Below are 22,209 nucleotides of genomic sequence, written 5' to 3'. Positions count from 1 at the left end.
TCATTAGTATTAAAATCTGAAGTTATTGGGAAAGATTTCATATTAATGTGACTCAGTGCTGTAAAACTAAAACATAAAGACTGCAGGCAGGAGGATTATTCACTTAGAAATGACAAGAAATACCAGGAAACATGAGAAAATATCCAGAGCCGCCCTGCAGCATCCAACTGTTTACTGGGTCCGGAGAAGGTTCTGGTTCTGACTCTTACTGTGAAATAAAGTTTATTCAGATTTAAATATTTATTTGTGGTATAAAATCTGAGCGGATCTAGACCAGGACAGACTCCCACAGAGACTGAAGCTGTTCTGCTGGTTCTGCTGGTTCTGTTGGTTCTGTTGGTTCTGCCTTAGAGGATGAAACTGGACGGCTGATCTGGGTGGTTCCGATGGTTCCTGTCCGGTCGTTTTCTTTCCCTCTTCGTTCAGGTCAGAATGTGAAACAGGAAGCAGCTGGTGTTCCTCTGGGTCGGGCCTGGTTCCGGTTCCTCTGGGTCGGGCCTGGTTCCAGAGTCGGTACCTGAGTGGGCCCGGCACACGGCTCCGGTTGCCCCCGGTGATCGGGCTGATGTATAGTTAGAAACAGGTTCTGATCGGGTTCTAGCAGACTGTACTGGATACAGGCTGATGAAGGCGGGTCGATGAGCCGTAATCAGAATCTGGATCCGTTTGGTGAATTACAAACGTTTTAAACTCGTCCGTCATCAAAACATCTGAAACTCATTTCTGACCTGAACGTTTCAGTTCAAATGTTCGGCTTCAACATTTAACACTGAAGCTGAACAGAACCGATCCTGGTTGCTTCCTGCCGGCTTCCTCTGACCGGACCTCCTCTGTTCCAGCAGCAGACCTCTAGGAGAGGTCAGAGGTCAACGTGATCTCTAGGTGTCGCCTGACGGAGGCATCACCAGGCTGCCTGTAGCTGCCGGCGGTTATCTGGCCACGTGTGTGCCGGGTCCGGGGCCGCCGGACGGCCCGGCCCGGCCTTGTATGGCCATGGCTGCAGGGAGACGGCGATAAGGAGGCCGTGTGACCAGCAGCGGGCGTTGCTGTTAAATTTAGAGCAGCTATCAGACGCAGCTCTCCCTCCTGGACACACTCTGCTCTTCTGCAGCGGCTGCATCAGGACCGAGGCAAGTACCGGCTCACCCAACCCCAACCTCAACCCCAACCCCAACCTCAACCCACAGGGGACAAAACCTCTCATTCACTGTGCTCAACCTGCAGCAGGAGACGCCGAGACACCGTCAGCTGGAGGTGGCTGCAGGCCATTGGAGGCGGTAGGTGGCTGTTGGAGGCGGTTGGAGGTAGTTGGAGGCCGTTGGAGGCGGTTTTTAGAGTCTCAGACGCCGTGGTTTTCTGATCAGACTCCGTCTGCGGCTCACATGGAGTTTCAGGTCTCGGTTTCTCAGGTTGGACGTTTCTTCAGATCTTCCTGTTAGATAAAAACTGATGGAACGTCTTGATTTCTCCACGTTGACCCCTGCTGGTAGAACCCGACCTCTGCAGATCAGTCATTTAATTTGCTAAATTTGCCAACATTTATCACAGATGAATATTCTTGGTGCCAAATTATACATGGACCCATAAAAATATTTACTGATAATCTTTAGATTTTCCAAGATGGCTGCCGTGTTGTTCTGGAGAATATATTTTCACTAAAGTTAGCAGCAGTTATTGCTAAAGGCGAACAGTTAACCAAACGTTATGGTCACTACCTACTAGTGCTAATTATAATGCTAAACATAATGAGCAGAAGCTAATGCTAAGCTGCTAAATGTGTCAAAAATTTAGTGGAAGGTAATGTTAAACTCCAAAGCATATAAAAATAGCAAAAGCTAAGTCTGAATTTCTAAACATAAACAATTAGCAGAGGCTAATGCTAACATCAAGCTAACTGTCTCCTTCCAGTTGACGAATGGAGCAAAGTCCTGATACATTTTATTACTTAAAGATTTATAAACTGGATGAGCCGAAAAAATAAAATGAGACATAAAGTTCATTCTAGTCATGAAAACTGGGAACATTTTATTGCAATAATTGGTTAAAAAGGCTCAAAAATGGCAGCCATCTTGAAAAATGGCCGTCATCCTGAAATTCAAGTGTCTGATGGGAAAAATGAAAAACATGTTGATGTTTACTGATGTATCCACAGCAACAGAAACAAAACAAAACGATTCAGATTCTTCTGGGTTTCATTTCTACCAGATTTATTCAGTAAAACCTTCCCAGAACCAGAACCAGTCCAGGTCCAGGAGAGGTTCTGGCTGTTTACAGCTGCTTGTTTTGGACCATTTCTCATCTCCAGCGAGGAAGAGGAGGAGGAGGAAGAGGAGAAAGAGGAGGAGGCAGCGTCTTGTTTCTGGGCTCTAACCGGGTCGAGGTTCTGATTCTCGTCTTCGCGTCGCCTTCTGGTTCTGCTGGTTCTGCTGGTTCTGCTGGTTCTGTGGGGCTGGAGAGTTTTTCCTCCTTCGAAGATGAAAACTTCCTGGAACTTTGTGGAGATTCTGATTTAAAGCGTTTTGCTCTTCGTCTGACGGTAGGTTCCTCCTCTTCCTCCTCCGGCAGCCTGATTACCGACTGCTTGTGCCTCAGTCACTGCAGAGGTCAGACCTGCTGGAGGTCAGAGGTCATGATATCAGCCTTAATGTTTCTCAGTAACTGTGAAACCAGATCTGACCAGAACCTCACTGCCAGTCCTCATGTGGTTGTGATGCACCTTAACCAGCGGGTATCCATGGCAACCTGCAGGCTGGTGACCCGGTGACCTCGCTGCCCACAGCCTCTGCACTGAGTTGGACCAAAAAGAAGCTCCAAACCGACCAGGTGTTCCTGTCCAGATTTTTTACCTCTAAGGAGTCTTTTTCTTTGCAGGTTAAATAATCTGCCAGCTTTTTAACAATATTCAGGAATTATTGACTTATTTCTTGCTAAAAAGTTACTTTTGTATTATCTCAAGCATAAGGGCTGGAAACTGGACAGAAATCCTTGGTAAGGTTTTGTGTTTTGCAGTGTGGATTGGAGCGTTGGCTCCTGTTTGCCGGGTTAAAGGTCCAGATTGTTGATATTTCTCAGATTGGTTGGTCAAAGTTGGTCTGCTGGAGATTAGCGGGAGGAAGGTCGTGATTTTGGCTTTGACCGCCTCGCCACATTCATAAACCCAGATCCAGACTGAAGCCCGTTTCTGTCTGTTCAGGTTGAGGAGGCCTGAAGCTTCACCATGAGTCCCGCTGGACGCCCGTCGTTCCTGCTGCTCCTGTTCGCCGCCATCTCAGCCGGGTTCCCGTGCTCCGCAGCAGGGGGCGCCGGTTTGACCCCAAAGTCCAACAGCACAGCCAGAAACCAGACTAAATGCGGCGGTGGCACCGACTGCATCGAGGGCGTCATCCTGCCGGTGTGGAAGCCGAAGAACCCGGCCTTCCCCGACCGCCTGGCCAGGGCCACCATCTACTTCGTGGGACTGTTCTACATGTTCCTGGGCGTCTCCATCATCGCCGATCGCTTCATGGCGTCCATCGAAGTCATCACCTCTCAGGAAAGGAAGATCACCATAAAGAAGCCCAACGGGGAGAAGATCACCACCACGGTTCGCGTCTGGAACGAGACAGTGTCCAACCTGACCCTGATGGCGCTCGGCTCGTCCGCGCCGGAGATCCTCCTGTCCGTGGTGGAGGTTTGCGGTCACAACTTTGACGCCGGTGAGTTGGGTCCCAACACCATCGTAGGCAGCGCCGCCTTCAACATGTTCGTCATCATCGGCCTCTGTGTGTCCGTCATCCCCGACGGGGAGACCAGGAAGGTGAAGCACCTGCGGGTGTTTTTCGTCACCGCCACCTGGAGCGTGTTTGCTTACACCTGGCTGTACCTGATCCTGGCCGTTTTCTCTCCGGGTGTAGTTGAAATATGGGAGGGGCTTCTCACACTCTTCTTCTTCCCTTTCTGTGTTGGGTTTGCTTATGTGGCTGACCGCAGGCTTCTTTTCTACAAATACGTGTACAAGCGATACCGAACCGGGAAGCAGAAGGGAATGATTATCGAGACCGAGGGCGAGCCAGATCTCCCGTCGAAGGTGGACGTCGAAATGGACGGTAAAATGCTCAACTCCCATAGAGATGAACTTCTGGACGGAGAGGCGAAGGAGCTGGACGAGGAGGAGGCGCGCAGACAGCTGGCCAGGATCCTGAAGGAGCTGAAGCAGAAACATCCAGAGAAGGAGACGGAGCAGCTGATGGAGCTCGCTAACTACCAGGTTCTGACCCAGCAGCAGAAGAGTCGGGCCTTTTACCGCTGCCAGGCAACCAGAATCATGACAGGAGCCGGCAACATCCTGAAGAAACATGCCGCTGACCAGGTCAAGAGGGCCGCTCAGCATGACATCTGCTCTGAGATATCCGTCAACAACTTCTCCACCAAGGTCTTCTTCGACCCTGGGAACTACCAGTGTCTGGAGAACTGCGGCAGCGTGGCGCTCAATGTCGTCCGCCGAGGAGGAGACTTGACCTCTACGGTCTACGTGGATTACCGGACTGAAGACGGCACCGCCAACGCCGGCTCCGACTACCAGCTCACCGAAGGAACCATTGTGTTCAAACCCGGCGAGACCGACAAGGAAATCCACATCAATATCATTGACGACGATATTTTTGAGGAAGATGAGCACTTCCTGGTTCACCTCACCAACGTGCGGGTCACACCAGACGGAGCAAACGACCATCAGGCGAACCACGCCGACGGCCTGGCAGGGCTGGGCCTGCCATGCACGGCCATCGTCACCATCTTCGACGACGACCACGCCGGGATCTTCAGCTTTGAGGAGCCGGTGGTGACGGTGAGCGAGAGCGTGGGCGTGATGGAGGTGAAGGTGACCAGGAACTCAGGGGCCCGCGGCGTCGTGGCGGTGCCATACAAAACCATCCAGGGGACGGCTAAGGGTGGCGGAGAAGACTTCGAAGACACGCACGGAGTCCTGGAGTTTGACAACGATGAGATTGTGTAAGTACTAGTAGTGGCACTCACTTAAAAATGTTAATTTCAGGGTCTGTAATTAATTAATTAAATTTAATCAAACGACATATCAACAAAATCAGCAACACTTTCAATTCAAAAACCATTTTTGCTGCTAATCATTGAATAAATAGAAATATGAGCTCAAAACCAGGAAGCTTCTTTAGAAACGTGGACTGTGGACGTTGACATTAGCGTTAGCTGCTACATGTTTAGCATTGAGATGGTTTTTTAGGCTAGCATAGCTTCTGACAACACAACGGTCTTTTCCAGCAACCAATTTTTCTGGGTTTCAGTTTTGTCCCTGATGTTGATGTATGGATGAAAACTTGTTCACCAGCTGCGATTTAGAAATGTTTGAATTTTTATCCTGTTAGATTATCTGCTAGCTCCGCCCCCATCCTGTCATGTGACCTGGCGTCTTTCTGCAAACAGCGGGAATAAAATCCCAGCAGGTCTCGAACATGTCAGAGCCAACCGAATATTTGATCTCAGTTGAGTTCAGATCGGGACAGTTTGTTACGGCGCGTCTCCGGGGAAAAAGAAAAGCTTTCAACGGAGGCATGTTGTGACTTTATGCTAGCATGTAGCATCATTTCTTTATGTTGATGTATCGCCAGCAGACTAAGATGATGCAGTTTGGGTCCAGCAGCATTTCTAACTCACTGGACAGTGTTGAAGCAATAGTAGGGCCACCTAGTGGTCACAGTCATTACAACACGTTGTAGTTTTCATCACAATACACCATCATTTAGGCGGACATGGGCCAATTGACAGCAGTTTCAGATTAAAACGACAGATAAAACGCACTGGGACTCGTCCAGAACCTCCTAATTAGCCAATCCGGGCCCAGCCCGACCCAGTCCACAGGTGCAAAGGAAGTGGAGGTCATTCAGAACCACTGGGTCTCATTTGGCAGCAGACATGGGCCAATTCAAGGTTAACATGTTTAATGCTGCAGATCAAACATCCGCTCATAGAATAATTGGGGGCTTGTCCGGGATCCTGACAGGATTGTTCAGGTTTCAGTGACAGAAATGGTTCCTGGGTGCTCTGGTCCAGATGGTTCTGCAGAACTTGTTTAGAAAGGATTTTATTCTGTTGCTGGTACCGTTAGGTGTCTCGGTATGGAGCTGTACAAGCGGTGGCGATGATGACGATGTTCTGTAATGGCTGTATCTGAACCATCTGGATCTTTGTTCTGAACTAGTTGGATCAGAGAAAGCTTCAGTAATTATTTTTCTATATTTACAGTAGCTGATATTTTTATAACTCATGAAGTTTGAAGCAGGTCAGCTGCTTTTGATCTTCATCACTTCCTGTTCTGATTGTGTTTCCTCTGACAGGTGAAGCAGCTCCGCCTCTGCTCTGTGAGGCAGCAGGAACTGCTTCTGGCTGAGCAGGTTGTTTTAGCTGACCTTGAACCTGAGGTTAGCCCAAGGTTAGCCTGAGGTTAGTCTGAGTTTAACCTCAGAGGTTAGCCTGAGGTTAGCCCGAGGTTAGCCTGAGGTTAGCCCGAGGTTAGCCTGAGGTTAGCCTGAGGTTAGCCCGAGGTTAGCCTGAGGTTAGCCTGAGGTTAGCGTCCTCAGACCTGTCTGCTCCACCAGGCCTGATGTTGCTGGAGTTTCAGTCAGCATCGGGTTTAAGGAGAAACTGCAGTTGCTCTCTGCAGGCCACTGGTCGTTGTTAGAAGCTGAGAAGTTTCTGCAGGGAGACTTAATGTTCTGTCAGCCAGGACGCTGCCCACTGACAGCGAGTCCAGCTGTTGTTTTGTCCCATTTGTCCTACAGACATGTCTTCAGGTGTCCAACAGTGCAGAGACAGAGCTGCGGGTGGACCCTCCTCTTCCTGACTGGGAGCTGCTGACAGCTCCTGGTTTCTGTCTGTCCTCCGTGTCCTCCAGATGTCCTCGCTGAGAGGATGGTGTTTTATTTAGCAGCTAGTCCAAACCTCAGCAGCTCCTGTGTAAGGAGCAGATAAACAGCCTGGAGCTTTCTCCTTATTAGGCCGTCGGCCGCAGCAGCGGCTCGGCGTGCGGCTTGGCCCATAAAGCAGCTGGTCCCTGTCAGAGCGCTGGGAGAGGTCAGGCCTGGCCCGCGGCCACGGCGCCGGCACACATCGCCACGGAGACGAGACGCAGATCAGACTGCAGAGTTCTGTGGACCCATCGTTCCCATTGCTCCCAGTTCAACACTAGTAGCGTCACTTCCAGTGGCAGCTGCCATTACTTTCCATCAAGTAAATAACAAGTCAAAATATTACAGATGTTACACTTTTTAGTAAACAGTAACTTCATTATTTCAACAATTATTATTTACTAACGGGCAATATAACAAACACGGTTTACAAAAATTGGCATCAGCATCAAGACAGGTCGGCAGCCTAGTGGCAGCTGCTGGAACTGCAACTACATGAGATTCTCCTGGAGGAGAATAGAATAGAATAGAATAGAATTACTTTATTCATCCCAGCAGGGAAATTATTTCGCAGTTACAGCAGCATAGAGACAAGACACAACAACAACCACCACTGAGTAGCAGTTGTAGACAAGATAAAATAAGAATAAAATATGAAATGCTGTCAATATAAAAGCAGCTTAGAGCAGTCCTTGCAAAGATTCAAAATGCAGAACAGAATGTATATGTAAATATATGTACAGCAGTGTGCCACAGTGCAGTTGTGCAAATTGGACTGATTAGTGCAGAACAATGATTTAGCTTTTATTGTACAGTGGCAGGAAGGATTTCCTGTATCTGTCCCTACGACAGCGGAGCTGGAGCAGCCTATGTGAGAAGGTGCTCCGCTGTCTGTCCACTATGTGGTGGAGAGGCTGCTGTTTATTGTCCATAATAGACAGAACCTTCTTCAGTGTCCTCCTCTCCACCACAGTTTCCAGGGACTCCAGCCTTAGTCCCAGTACAGAGCCAGCTTTCCTGATGATTTTGTCTAGTCTATTAGAGTCGCTGGCTCTGATGCTGCTTCCCCAACACACAGCAGCAAAGAAGATGGCGCCGGCAACAACACTGTGATAAAAGGTCTCCAACATCTTGCTGCACACATTGAAGGATCTCAGCTTCCTTAAAAAATAGAGAAACGAAGGTTCAACTTCATGTATTGATGGAAGTGCCTAATAAAATCTGAATAAAAACATCAAATTCAGGAGACAGACTGCGACATAACGGCACTAAATCACTCTTGCACCGCAGGCCGGTTCTGATCCAAACAGCAGAAACAGAAAAATATCAGTTGAGTTCCCAGGAAACTACAGAAGAGGATCAGGGCCACCGAAAAAGTTTAAAAGTCAGAATTCTTTCTTTTTTTTCCCAGTGGCCCTAATCCTCTTCCGTAGGAAACAGAACTTCAATCTGCTGAAATAAAATAAACATGGTGAGTTTCCATGGTGCTGGGCCCGACACACACACACACATACACACACAGTTGTGTTTTCATGACTTGTGGGGCCTTCCTATTGACTTCCATTCATTTTCTACAGCCGACCCCAAACCATCACAGACCGGACCCCGAATCCAAAACCAGAGTTTCCCCTCATGGGGACCAGGAAATGTTCCCACAAGGATATAAAAACATGGTTCACAGTCAGAACCAGTCAGAACCAGTCAGAAGACTGTCTCATGTCTCAGCAATCAGTTGGAGTGGAAATTAATCCAGGAGCGGACTCTCATTTGAAACCAGATTTCTATGTTCTGTTTTAAACTGAAAGGTTGCTACAGGAAACAGCAGCCCTCTGGGTTTTAGACGTTGCCTAGGAAACGGAGGTGTGCAAACACCTGGACGTGTTTTCTCATAACGTCAGAGGAGCGTTGAGAGGCGATCTTTTGTCACCCAAAAGTTCAGGCGAATTTATGAATAAAGTTTCTCCTGTGGATTCCCTGAGGTGTTGCAGTGCATGCTGGGAGATGTGGTCCAGTCGGTCCCTAGCAGTAAAGGAACGCCCAATGAGAAAACCCGACCTGCTGCAGGGTGGACCACCTTTCCCCAGACATTTCCACTGAGTCTGTGCAGAACCGACTGGTCCTCCTGTCCACCTGTCCCTCCATCCCTCCTTCCACCTGTCCCTCCATCCTTCCGTCCACCTGTCCCTCCGTCCTCCTGTCCTTCATCACGTCTCGCTCCTCTTCCTCTGCTTTCTTCTCTTTCAGCAAATCGATTCGGATCAACGTTGTCGATGACGAACAGTACGAGAAAAACAAGAACTTCTTCCTGGAGGTCGGCGATCCTCAGCTGCTAGAGATGAGTGAACGGAAAGGTGGGGGCGTCGCCACCATGACCTCTGACCCCGCCCCACTGACCATTAACCTTTCCTAACCTTGACTCCCTCAGATGTTTGTGGTTTCCGTGAACCTTTGCGTGATTTTAGGTTCAGGGTTGCAGCGGTTCTCTGAACCCCCCCCCGCCTGTGTGCCTGTAAACTAATGACCCCTGACCCCACAGGAAGACGGTGTCGGTTAGAATAACGGACCATGAGGAATACGATAGGAAGGCCAGCTTCTACCTGGAGCTGCAGGAGCCCTGCTGGGGCAGGAGGGGACGGACAGGTGGGAGTCGTACCTGCCTGGTGACCTCTGACCTCTCTTCTTCCTGCTGTCGCTCTGCTGCCTCCTATTGGCCAGGACTGTCAGGGGCTCAGCTCTGATTGGCTGCAGCTGAACTGGTTTAACTGGGAGGGGTTTAGAGACACTGGTCCAGGTTATCTGGAACAGAAACAATCCAGACAGTCAGACCTTCCAGACTGGACCTACTGGTCCCAGTCTGGACCCAAACTGGTCCCAGGCTAGATCTACTGGGCCTAGTTTAGACTGCTGCTGTAGAAATCCAGATGGTCTAGATCAGTGGACCCGGACCGGGGAGAGGAAGAGGAACCGTCAGATAATGCTTCCTGCTGAAGCCTTTTTATAAATAATAATAATACAGAAAATGGAAATATTTCATTATTTCTTGTGCGGCCCGGTACCAATTGGTCCACGGACCGGTACTGGTCTGCGGGTTGGGGACCACTGGTCTAGAGCAGGGTTTCAACGTGTGGGGCTTGGCCCACAGGGGGCGCCAGAGCACTTCAGGGGATCGGAAGGAAAAATCCAACAAGAAAAGAAACTGAATGTTTAGCCAAGCTGGAGACAAGAAGTCAGATTTTTAGACAGTCAGAGAGGATCAACATGGAATGAAGGAAATAAAGCTGGGATGCTAACGGCTAACTGTCCCATGCCATGAAATGCTAGGGGATGCTAACGGCTAACTGTCCCACACTATGAAATGCCAGGGGATGCTAACGGCTAACTGTCCCACACTATGAAATGCCAGGGGATGCTAACGGCTAACTGTCCCATGCTAGGGGATGCTAACGGCTAACTGTCCCATGCTATGAAACGCAAGGGGATGCTAATGGCTAACTGTCCCATGCTAGGGGATGCTAACGGCTAACTGTCCCACACTATGAAACGTCAGGGGATGCTAACGGCTAACTGTCCCATGCTAGGGGCTGCTAACGGCTAACTGTCCCACGCTATGAAATGCCAGGGGATGCTAACGGCTAACTGTCCCACGCTATGAAACGCCAGGGGATGCTAATGGCTAACTGTCTCACTCTGAAATGCCTGATCTAGCGATCGAACCTCCTACTGGTTCTGACGCTTCCTGCTTCTCTTTATTTTCTCTGCAGCTCTGCTGCTGCAGGAAGTCGGTAAGCAGACTTCCTGTTTCCTTTCCTGCTTCAACTTTGACCCCTTCAGACAGAAACAAACGCCTGACTGAATGTTCTTGTCTTCTGGCCTCACAGGTGGCTTCGTCCAGACAGGTAGGACCGCCGTTGGGTTCAGTCCAGGTAGACGGTACCAGTACCTGATGGGCCGACATTAACTGATCCTTTCTCTAACGTTTCATTAGACAAGCAGCTGTTTGGTAAGACACCGCCCCCTGGTGGATGTTTGAGTGTCTAATTCTACAGACCGTCTGACCCTCTGAAGCCCAGGAGGCTCTGATTTAACCAGAACCTGTCCAGAACCGATTCAGAACCAGACCAGAACCAGAACTGGACCTTTAGGAGGCTCTGGTTCTAGGGAGTTCTGCCAGGTTCTCTGCATTTCAATCAGCTCCGGGGTTTGACTAGACCATTGGAACCAGGAACACCTCGATTCTTTAGTTCCCCAGTCTGGCCGCACCATCATCCCTCCACCACCGTGCTCTGAGGCGTCTGAGCAGCTGGGTCTGGTTCTGGTCATCTGGGACAAACGTCTCTACCCGGGTTACAGAAGAACCCGTCTCAGGTTCTGTTGTTGGCTCGGTTTGAGTTGAAATGAACCCAGCTTGTTAAATGGGAGCCTCAGAGGTCTGGTACTGGTCAGACGTTCTGGACTCGTGTGTCTGTGGGACCTGGAAGCTTCTCCTGCAGGTCCACTGGGCTGGACGGGTTCTCCTCGTGGTCCGATGGGAACCGGGTCCACCAGCTGCACCTGACACCAGAACCAGCCAGTTTTCCTACAGTGAGGTTCTGGTGGTCCACTGCTGAACCCAATCACTTCCTCTGGTTGATCGGGTTTGACCCAGTTCAGAACTGCCTGAAGGGTCAGAGGTCAACCTAACTCACATTCTGACTGCATGCCTACACCCCGGTCCAGAATGGCAAACCATAACCAGGAAGTCCTGACTGAGCATGCTCAGTACGTTCCGACGCACTGAGCATGCTCAGTTCCCAGTTCAGGTTCTGGTTTAACTGGTTCAGACGGAGAGACCATAAAACCAGGTCCAGTTTAATCAGAGCGCTTTTGTTTCAGGCAGTGTTCTCTAACGTGTGTCTGGGTGTCGGCTGGAACCAGAACCTCCTCTGGTTCTGGTTCTGATCGCAGGACGGTTCTGGATTCAGTCCATTCAGTTCCTGTTCACCTGTTCAGGTCGAGAAATCTACAGGAAGGTCCAGGGCCGAGACCGTCCCGCCCCGTCCAACATCGTCAGCATCACAGGTTGGCATCCACCCACCCCTCCACCCACTCACCCATCCACCCATCCATCCACCCCTCCACCCACCCATCCATCCATCCACCAATCCATCCACCCCTCCACCCACCCCTCCATCCACCCATCCACCCATCCACCAATCCATCCACCCCTCCACCCCTCCATCCACCCCTCCATCCACCCACCCATCCATCCACCCATCCACCCACCCATCCATCCATCCACCAATCCATCCACCCCTCCACCCACCCATCCATCCACCCATCCATCCATCCACCAATCCATCCACCCATCCATCCATCCACCAATCCACCCACCCATCCATCCACCCATCCATCCATCCACCCATCCATCCACCCCTCCACCCACCCCTCCATCCACCCATCCACCCACCCATCCATCCATCCACCCACCCATCCACCCACCAATCCATCCACCCCTCCACCCACCCATCCATCCACCCACTCACCCATCCACCCCTCCATCCACCCATCAATCCACCCATCCATCCACCCACCCATCCATCCACCCACCCACTCACCCATCCACCCATCCATCCACCCACCAATCCATCCACCCCTCCACCCACCCCTCCATCCACCCACTCATCCATCCATCCACCCCTCCACCCACCCATCCATCCATCCACCCCTCCACCCACCCATCCACCCACCCATCCATCCATCCACGAATCCATCCGCCCCTCCACCCACCCATCCATCCATCCATCCACCAATCCATCCACCCCTCCACCCACCCATCCATCCACCCACCCATCCATCCGCCCCTCCACCCACCCCTCCATCCACCCATCCACCCACCCATCCATCCATCCACCAATCCATCCACCCATCCATCCATCCATCCATCCACCCACCCATCCATCCGCCCCTCCACCCACCCCTCCATCCACCCCTCCACCCACCCATCCATCCACCCATCCATCCATCCACCCCTCCACCCACCAATCCATCCACCCCTCCACCCACCCATCCATCCACCCATCCATCCATCCATCCACCAATCCATCCACCCCTCCACCCACCCATCCATCCACCAATCCATCCACCCCTCCACCCACCCATCCATCCATCCACCCATCCATCCACCCCTCCACCCACTCACCCATCCATCCACCCATCCATCCACCCATCCATCCGCCCCTCCACCCACCCCTCCATCCACCCACCCATCCATCCATCCACCAATCCATCCACCCCCCCACCCATCCATCCACCCACCCCTCCACCCACCCATCCATCCACCCATCCATCCATCCACCCCTCCACCCACCCATCCACCCACCCATCCATCCACCCATCCATCCACCCCTCCACCCACCCATCCACCCACCCATCCATCCACCAATCCATCCACCCCTCCACCCACCCATCCATCCACCCATCCATCCACCAATCCATCCACCCCTCCATCCACCAATCCATCCACCCCTCCACCCACCCATCCATCCACCCCTCCACCCACCCATCCACCCACCCATCCATCCACCCCTCCATCCACCCCTCCACCCATCCATCCACCAATCCATCCACCCCTCCACCCACCCATCCATCCACCCCTCCATCCACCCATCCACCCATCCATCCACCAATCCATCCACCCTCCACCCACCCCTCCACCCACCCATCCATCCACCCATCCATCCATCCATCCACCCCTCCACCCACCCATCCATCCACCCATCCATCCACCAATCCATCCACCCCTCCACCCACCCATCCATCCACCCATCCACCCACCCATCCATCCATCCATCCACCAATCCATCCACCCCTCCACCCACCCATCCATCCACCCATCCATCCATCCACCAATCCATCCACCCATCCATCCATCCACCAATCCACCCACCCATCCATCCACCCACCCATCCATCCACCCACCCCTCCACCCACCCCTCCATCCACCCATCCACCCACCCATCCATCCATCCACCCACCCCTCCATCCACCCACCCCTCCACCCACCCATCCATCCACCCATCCATCCACCCACTCACCCATCCACCGATCCATCCACCCACCCCTCCATCCACCCCTCCATCCACCCCTCCACCCACCCATCCATCCACCCACTCACCCATCCACCCATCCATCCACCCCTCCATCCACCCATCCACCCACCCATCCATCCACCCACCCATCCATCCACCCATCCATCCATCCATCCACCCACTCACCCATCCACCCATCCATCCACCCACCCCTCCACCCACCCCTCCATCCACCCATCCACCCATCCACTCATCCATCCATCCACCCCTCCACCCACCCATCCATCCATCCACCCCTCCACCCACCCCTCCATCCACCAATCCATCCACCCCTCCACCCACCCATCCATCCATCCATCCATCCACCCACCCATCCATCCACCCCTCCACCCACTCACCCATCCATCCACCCATCCATCCACCAATCCATCCGCCCCTCCATCCACCCATCCACCCACCCATCCATCCATCCACCAATCCATCCACCCCCCCACCCATCCATCCACCCATCCATCCATCCACCCCTCCATCCACCCCTCCACCCACCCATCCATCCACCCATCCATCCATCCACCCCTCCACCCACCCATCCATCCACCAATCCATCCACACCTCCACCCACCCATCCATCCACCCATCCATCCATCCATCCACCAATCCATCCACCCCTCCACCCACCCATCCATCCACCCATCCATCCATCCACCCCTCCACCCACCCATCCATCCACCAATCCATCCACCCCTCCACCCACCCATCCATCCACCCATCCATCCATCCACCCCTCCACCCACCCATCCATCCACCCATCCATCCACCCCTCCACCCACCCATCCATCCACCCATCCATCCACCAATCCATCCACCCCTCCACCCACCCATCCACCCACCCATCCATCCACCAATCCATCCACCCCTCCACCCGCCCATCCATCCACCCATCCATCCATCCACCCACCCATCCATCCACCCCTCCACCCACTCACCCATCCATCCACCCATCCATCCACCAATCCATCCGCCCCTCCACCCACCCCTCCATCCACCCATCCACCCACCCATCCATCCATCCACCAATCCATCCACCCCCCCACCCATCCATCCACCCATCCATCCATCCACCCCTCCACCCACCCATCCATCCATCCACCCCTCCACCCACCCATCCACCCACCCATCCATCCACCCCTCCACCCACCCATCCACCCACCCATCCATCCACCAATCCATCCACCCCTCCACCCACCCATCCATCCACCCATCCATCCACCCATCCACCCCTCCATCCACCAATCCATCCACCCCTCCATCCACCAATCCATCCACCCCTCCACCCACCCATCCACCCACTCATCCACCCATCTATCCACCCACCCATCCACCAATCCATCCATCCATCCATTGGTAGGCAGAGCAGATTCTTGGTGTTGAGTTTGAAGACAAACAGAGATCAGGAGATCAGAGTCTGGATACTCAGAGAAGCTCCGAGTATCCGGAGAAGAGAACCCTGCATTTATTTCAAAACTCACTACCTGTGTTGGCCTGCAGCTAAACAAACCATGTGACCTTTGTCAGATGGGGTGTGTGAGGAAGTTTTGACAAAGAAGGAGGAGGAGGAGCGGCGGATCGCAGAGATGGGCAGACCGACGTTGGGCGAACACGTCCGACTGGAGGTCATCATCGAGGAATCGTACGAGTTCAAGGTGAGAGTAAATCCCTAAAATCACGCCTCTGCCTTCTGGGTTCCTCCCAAATGTCGGGAGGTCTGGTTTGCACTGGATCCAGGCTGCAGCTTTAGATGTACAGAGACGGAGCTCTGGTGAGATCACTGGTTCTCCAACGGTTTGGTCCGACGTATTCCAGGTCTTACATCAGCATTCAGTCTGTCTTCAGAGTAACCACTGGTTTATGGCCAGAAAGGTAGACTTTCTGTTCCTGGTTGGTCTGGTTTCAGAACACGGTGGATAAACTGATTAAGAAGACCAACCTGGCTCTGGTGATCGGGACGAACAGCTGGAGGGAGCAGTTTGTGGAGGCCATCACTGTCAGCTCAGGTACAAACTGCAGACAGAAAACCTGCTTCTCTGAATTTTTCACACAAAGCAACAGGGAATGTTGTCTCTCTCCTCAGGTGATGATGATGATGATGACTGCGGTGAAGAAAAAATGCCTTCCTGTTTTGACTACGTCATGCACTTCCTGACTGTCTTCTGGAAGCTTCTGTTTGCCTTTGTTCCTCCAACGGACTACTGGAACGGCTGGGCCTGCTTCGTCGTCTCCATCTCCGTCATCGGCATGCTGACCGCCATCATCGGAGACCTGGCCTCGCATTTTGGCTGCACGGTCGGCCTCAAAGACTCCGTCACCGCCGTGGTGTTCGTCGCGTTGGGTACTTCAGTACCAGGTGTGACACAAGCTAAGGTTGATACCGCAGCCAATAAAACAGATTTAGGGTGCATTCACACCAGCCTTGTTTAGTTGGCTTTAAGTAAACTCCAGTTCGTTTGACTAGAAATTCTGGTTCAGTTGGAGAGCAGTAGCCACAGGCTGGGGAAAAACACCCTTAGTCTATGTTGAGGTCTGGTAGCCGTATCAGTTTGACATCTACTGGGCTAATAGTCTTAGTCTTGGTGGGAAAGCAGAGAAACGCAAACAAGCAGACGGAGAACATGAACGGTCTCTTCAGAACGGACCGGGCCAGGCACCAAACAGAGACTGGTGATCTGGAGAGCAGGAAGCTGTGATCCTGACTCATGTTCAGGCTAACTCTGCAGTTTGGATCTGGAAATAAAAAGGGAGGAAGCAGAACACAGGAAGTTTCTTCTGTTAGTCATCAAACACCAGACTTTACTGCTAAGCTAGGTAGCTACTGAGGAACAGGAAGGCAAATATGGAGGCTTCACCTGACGGTTAGCTTCTTGTTCCAGACCCAAAACATGACGAATTTTAAACACAAGATGTTTTCACCAGCAGTGGGAACCAATCAGAAAAGAGTTAGCTAAAGCAGCACCCTGACCACTAACACTGAAGCATTATGATCTAAAGCTAATGCTAACGCGCTACATTCAACCATCAAAATGAATCAAAGTTTATTTGTATATCACATTTCAAAGAGCTTTAATCATAAAAACACAAAGTTACATTCTGCCATCATCACACATCAGATTTTTGATCAATGTTTTATGGAGTGAAAATAGTGTCAAAAAGATTTGTGTGTGCGTAACAGGATTTGTGCGTGTGTAAAACGATTTGTGCGTGCGTAAAAAGATTTGTGCGTGTGTAAAAAGATTTGTGTGTGCGTAACAGGATTTGTGCGTGTGTAAAACGATTTGTGCGTGCGTAACAGGATTTGTGCGTGCGTAACAGGATTTGTGCGTGTGTAACAGGATTTGTGCGTGTGTAAAAAGATTTGTGCGTGCGTAACAGGATTTGTGCGTGCGTAACAGGATTTGTGCGTGTGTAACAGGATTTGTGCGTGCGTAAAAAGATTTGTGCGTGCGTAAAAAGATTTGTGCGTGCGTAAAAAGATTTGTGCGTGCGTAAAAAGATTTGTGCGTGCGTAACAGGATTTGTGCGTGAGTAACAGGATTTGTGCGTGTGTAAAAAGATTTGTGCGTGCGTAACAGGATTTGTGCGTGCGTAACAGGATTTGTGCGTGTGTAAAAAGATTTGTGCGTGCGTAACAGGATTTGTAAACCTTAAAAATAAAATACATGTTGAAAAAGTACACACAAATCACCTGGTACGCACACACAAAACTGCAGTTACACACAAATCCGGTTACGAGTGCACAACTATTTTTGAGACTCATTTCACGCCTCGGTGGAAGCTCCAAGATTTGTGTGTAGATGGTGCGTTTACATGCTAGTAAAAGCTGGGACATCTGAGTTTTCTTCGGAACTGTTTCTTTTTTCCACAGTTCAATACATATTTCTCTCTTTACTTGTCTCGTGGCTTAGACATATTTTTGTGAGAGAAAAATACATATGTCATTACACCCACGTCTACTTTTTAATACTATAAGATTGTTTATATATGAATCCGCATTTGGGACCTATTCAACTGTAATTACTTGGGTAAAAAATTCAACCACTAGGTGGCGGAAGTTTATTCCGCTCTGACTGGGAAAAGCCTTCATTCAAACTGAGAGAAGAAACAAGAGAATGGCGGGTCAGCCGAGTGATCGTGTTCGTGGTTTACCGTCCGAAGTTAGTGGATGTTAAAATTTGCACGTTTTACTGACCGTTGTAATGCGTATTTTTTAGATTATTTCAGATTACGTTTTACGTTTCAAGTAGTTCGACCCAAAGTTCTCGCCCTTCTATAGCAATAGCTCATGTCTACGTTAGCTAAGCTACTATTAGCCCTCGATTAGCATCGGTCCAGTTTAAAACAGAATCTTCCTGGCCCATTACAGCCATGTCTACGTTTATCACCATGCTCAGCTATTTTTATGATGCCGACAATAATGTAGGCTTAGGTGACGTCTTTTATTATTTGAAGGATTCATCCCAGTTCTCCTCACTAATTGTAGTTTTTGATTTAAATTTTTTTTTAGTTCTGCTACAGACTTATGTTTCGTCTATCACCTGTATATTTTATATCTTACTGTAATCACTTAAGATTTACTCTTCTCTACATTTCTTCCTGGAATATGATGGTCATTGCTTTCGTACCAGAAATAAATACGTAGAACATCTCTTAACAAATGTACAAATGTATTCTATGCCATACATATACATCTGCACCGTTTTTTATATTAGATTCATGCAGATCATCAATATTTCAAATTTTGAAAATATAACCTCATCCAACACTGAAGCCTTTGTAAGCAGCTGAATATAAGTGTAGTAACTCGGCTGAATCTTTAAAATATTAATATTTCTGTTACTTCATTATGAGCAAACCACATTTCTCATTACTTCCATGTGATGACTTACATTTTTGGACAGATAATATGTTAAGTTGTGCTTCACATTAACTAAATTGTAATTGTAGCCATCTAGTGAAATTATATTTCTATTGTCCCCAAAAAGTGCTAATAATGTATGTGTTTTCCACATTTCAGTCAGTGTTCAATTTTTCACTTTATAAATTGCATAGTTGAAAAAGGACATATACAAATTAAATATGGAATATTTTATTAATTATCTGCCAGATAATTAATAAAATATAATTATAATAAATTATAATAAAAGACGTCACCTAAGCCTACATTATTGTCGGCATCATAAAAATAGCTGAGCATGGTGGTAAACGTAGACATGGCTGTAATGGGCCAGGAAGATTCTGTTTTAAACTGGACCGATGCTAATCGAGGGCTAATAGTAGCTTAGCTAACGTAGACATGAGCTATTGCTATAGAAGGGCGAGAACTTTGGGTCGAACTACTTGAAACGTAAAACGTAATCTGAAATAATCTAAAAAATACGCATTACAACGGTCAGTAAAACGTGTAAATTTTAACATCCACTAACTTCGGACGGTAAACCACGAACACGATCACTCGGCTGACCCGCCATTCTCTTGTTTCTTCTCTCAGTTTGAATGAAGGCTTTTCCCAGTCAGAGCGGAATAAACTTCCGCCACCTAGTGGTTGAATTTTTTACCCAAGTAATTACAGTTGAATAGGTCCCAAATGCGGATTCATATATAAACAATCTTATAGTATTAAAAAGTAGACGTGGGTGTAATGACATATGTATTTTTCTCTCACAAAAATATGTCTAAGCCACGAGACAAGTAAAGAGAGAAATATGTATTGAACTGTGGAAAAAAGAAACAGTTCCGAAGAAAACTCAGATGTCCCAGCTTTTACTAGCATGTAAACGCACCATCTACACACAAATCTTGGAGCTTCCACCGAGGCGTGAAATGAGTCTCAAAAATAGTTGTGCACTCGTAACCGGATTTGTGTGTAACTGCAGTTTTGTGTGTGCGTACCAGGTGATTTGTGTGTACTTTTTCAACATGTATTTTATTTTTAAGGTTTACAAATCCTGTTACGCACGCACAAATCTTTTTACACACGCACAAATCCTGTTACGCACGCACAAATCCTGTTACGCACGCACAAATCCTGTTACGCACGCACAAATCTTTTTACGCACGCACAAATCCTGTTACGCACGCACAAATCTTTTTACGCACGCACAAATCTTTTTACGCACGCACAAATCTTTTTACGCACGCACAAATCATTTTGACACTATTTTCACTCCATAATGTTTATTGATTATGTTTCTAAAGCAGCTCTAACCAGGTTTAAAAACACTCAGTGTTTCGGCTGTTTTCCAGTTTTCTGGAAGTTTGTTCCAGATCTGTGCTGCATAGAAGCTGAATGCTGCTTCTCCAACCAGCAGGTTAATCCAGCAGCAGTAGATCTTTAATCCGTTCATATATATAAACGACCAGTGAACGACAGTAGAGCCAGGTGATGTAGAACTGGCTGTGACCTCTGACCTCTTTGACGGGACGTTTCCTATTGAAACAGAGAAATCCCAGTTCTGAGGTCAGATTAAGCTGGTTCCCACCAGGCGCTACGTGATTCCGTGGAACCTTTCGGTTTTATAGCTGTTGAGTTTTGCTAACTGAATCAGCCGGATTGACCGACTTCAGTCAGAAAGCATTAACCAGTTTACTGTAGAGCTACAGCCTGTAGATCCCACTGTAGAGCTACAGCCTGTAGATCCCACTGTAGAGCTACAGCCTGTAGATCCCACTTCAAAATATTAGCATGAACATAAATGTCCAACGACCTGCAGAATTCACAACAGGTGAAAACCAAGATGGTGAACTTTACTCAACTGAAAGTTTACAATACAGCCCAGTAAATTATCACTTTAGAAGTTGTGTGGAGAAATTAATTTAGGGGAAGATAAGAGCACTGAGCTTTTTCAAAGTTAGCAAAACGCTGAACAAGATGGCAGCTCAGCCGTTAGACCAGCAGGATCTGACGGCTGCTTCACTGACCGAGGAAAGCGACTGAAAGAGCTTTTTGTTTTCTTCGTCAGACACCTTTGCCAGTAAAGTGGCAGCGATCCAGGACCAATACGCGGACGCCTCCATCGGGAACGTCACAGGAAGTAACGCCGTCAACGTCTTCCTGGGCATTGGCTTGGCGTGGTCCATCGCCGCCGTCTACCACTACAGCAAGGGCCAGGAGTTCAGGGTGGACCCGGGAACGCTGGCCTTCTCCGTCACGCTCTTCACCATCTTTGCTTTCATCTGCATCGCCGTCCTGATCTACCGGCGCCGGCCGGCCATCGGCGGGGAGCTGGGCGGCCCGCGTGTTCCTAAAATCCTGACTTCCTGCCTGTTCTTCAGCCTGTGGTTGATGTACATCATCTTCTCGTCGCTGGAGGCGTACTGCCACGTCAAGGGCTTCTAGGCCATGTGCTTCAAACGGAAGTTGCGATTCGGACGGTTTCTCTTCGGTCCATCGGATCGTCTGACTCCTATAACGTGTGTTTCTGTAAAGACTGAGTTCCCGAGAGGTTCTGGTGGGTTTTGGGTTCCTTCAGGTTCTGATCAGAGAGTCAGAATTTAGTTTAACCAAGATGTTTGGGTCAGTCCTACTGGTTCCTCTGACTTCCTGTTACATTTTTCTAAGGTTCAGTTGTTCAGGTTTTCAGTGTCTTGGTTCTGGTTTTGGTAGAACCATCTTTAAAATGTTCTGTTGGACCCAGAATGCTGCATGTTTTCCTCTAAGTTATCTCATACCTCCAGATTATATTTAAAGTGAGTTTTTTCAGGTATTTTGAAGTTCAGTCAGGTCCAAACGTCTTCAGGGGTTTTCTCTGAATGTGAGCAGCTTTTCAGACCTTCTGGCCCAACGTCCGGCCCGACATCCGGCCCAACGTCCGGCCCGACGTCCGGCCCGGCGATGGCCCAGCGTCTGGCCCGGTTTGGACAGAAAGCCTCTGGATGCGTCTTGTGTCTGCAGGCGCCTGCTGACTTCCCTCCACCTTTAGTTGTGCACAATGTTTAGTCTTGCATGAACTTTGAACCCACTGCCACAGAGTGACGTCACCAGAGATCCCTGCCTTTATTCTGCCATGTGATTGGTTGTTGAATGCAGTTTCTCCTGAAAACATTAAAGTTTAGTGAGTGATGATGAGTCCACTTCTGTCTTCAGTGTCCTGGATCTTCCCACTGGGAACCAGAGGTCCGTAATAATTCAGAATTATTATAACTGCTTATGGCAATCATTAAATAAACCGGTA

General features: G+C 49.6%; 1 protein-coding gene across 22 annotated transcripts; it reads left to right on the top strand.

Moving 5' to 3' along the window:
- The first annotated feature begins 250 nt into the window (after positions 1 to 250).
- Positions 251 to 22,098, top strand: slc8a1a (solute carrier family 8 member 1a). Of its 22 annotated transcripts, none has more exons than XM_028017294.1 (11): positions 2,094 to 2,536; positions 3,194 to 4,989; positions 9,454 to 9,557; positions 10,679 to 10,699; positions 10,796 to 10,813; positions 10,903 to 10,917; positions 11,907 to 11,975; positions 15,560 to 15,687; positions 15,939 to 16,038; positions 16,116 to 16,388; positions 20,998 to 22,098. In XM_028017294.1, the coding sequence occupies exons 2-11, from the start codon at positions 3,218 to 3,220 to the stop codon at positions 21,372 to 21,374; spliced, it is 2,877 nt and encodes a 958-aa protein (XP_027873095.1). In that variant the 5' UTR covers positions 2,094 to 2,536; positions 3,194 to 3,217; the 3' UTR covers positions 21,375 to 22,098. The 22 variants fall into 22 exon arrangements, with proteins under 22 accessions (XP_027873087.1, XP_027873088.1, XP_027873089.1 ...); XM_028017293.1 differs by lacking the exon at positions 9,454 to 9,557 and adding an exon at positions 9,162 to 9,268 and having other exon boundaries at positions 2,117 to 2,536; XM_028017286.1 differs by lacking the exons at positions 2,094 to 2,536; positions 9,454 to 9,557; positions 10,903 to 10,917 and adding exons at positions 251 to 1,130; positions 9,162 to 9,268 and having other exon boundaries at positions 10,796 to 10,840.
- The last annotated feature ends 111 nt before the right edge of the window (positions 22,099 to 22,209 follow it).

The sequence above is a fragment of the Xiphophorus couchianus genome, chromosome 5 (genome assembly GCF_001444195.1).
Source record: "Xiphophorus couchianus chromosome 5, X_couchianus-1.0, whole genome shotgun sequence".
Classification (NCBI taxonomy): Eukaryota; Metazoa; Chordata; class Actinopteri; order Cyprinodontiformes; family Poeciliidae; genus Xiphophorus; species Xiphophorus couchianus.
The sequence above is the reverse complement of the archived record's forward strand: the minus strand, read 5'-3'. Positions and strand labels throughout refer to the sequence as shown.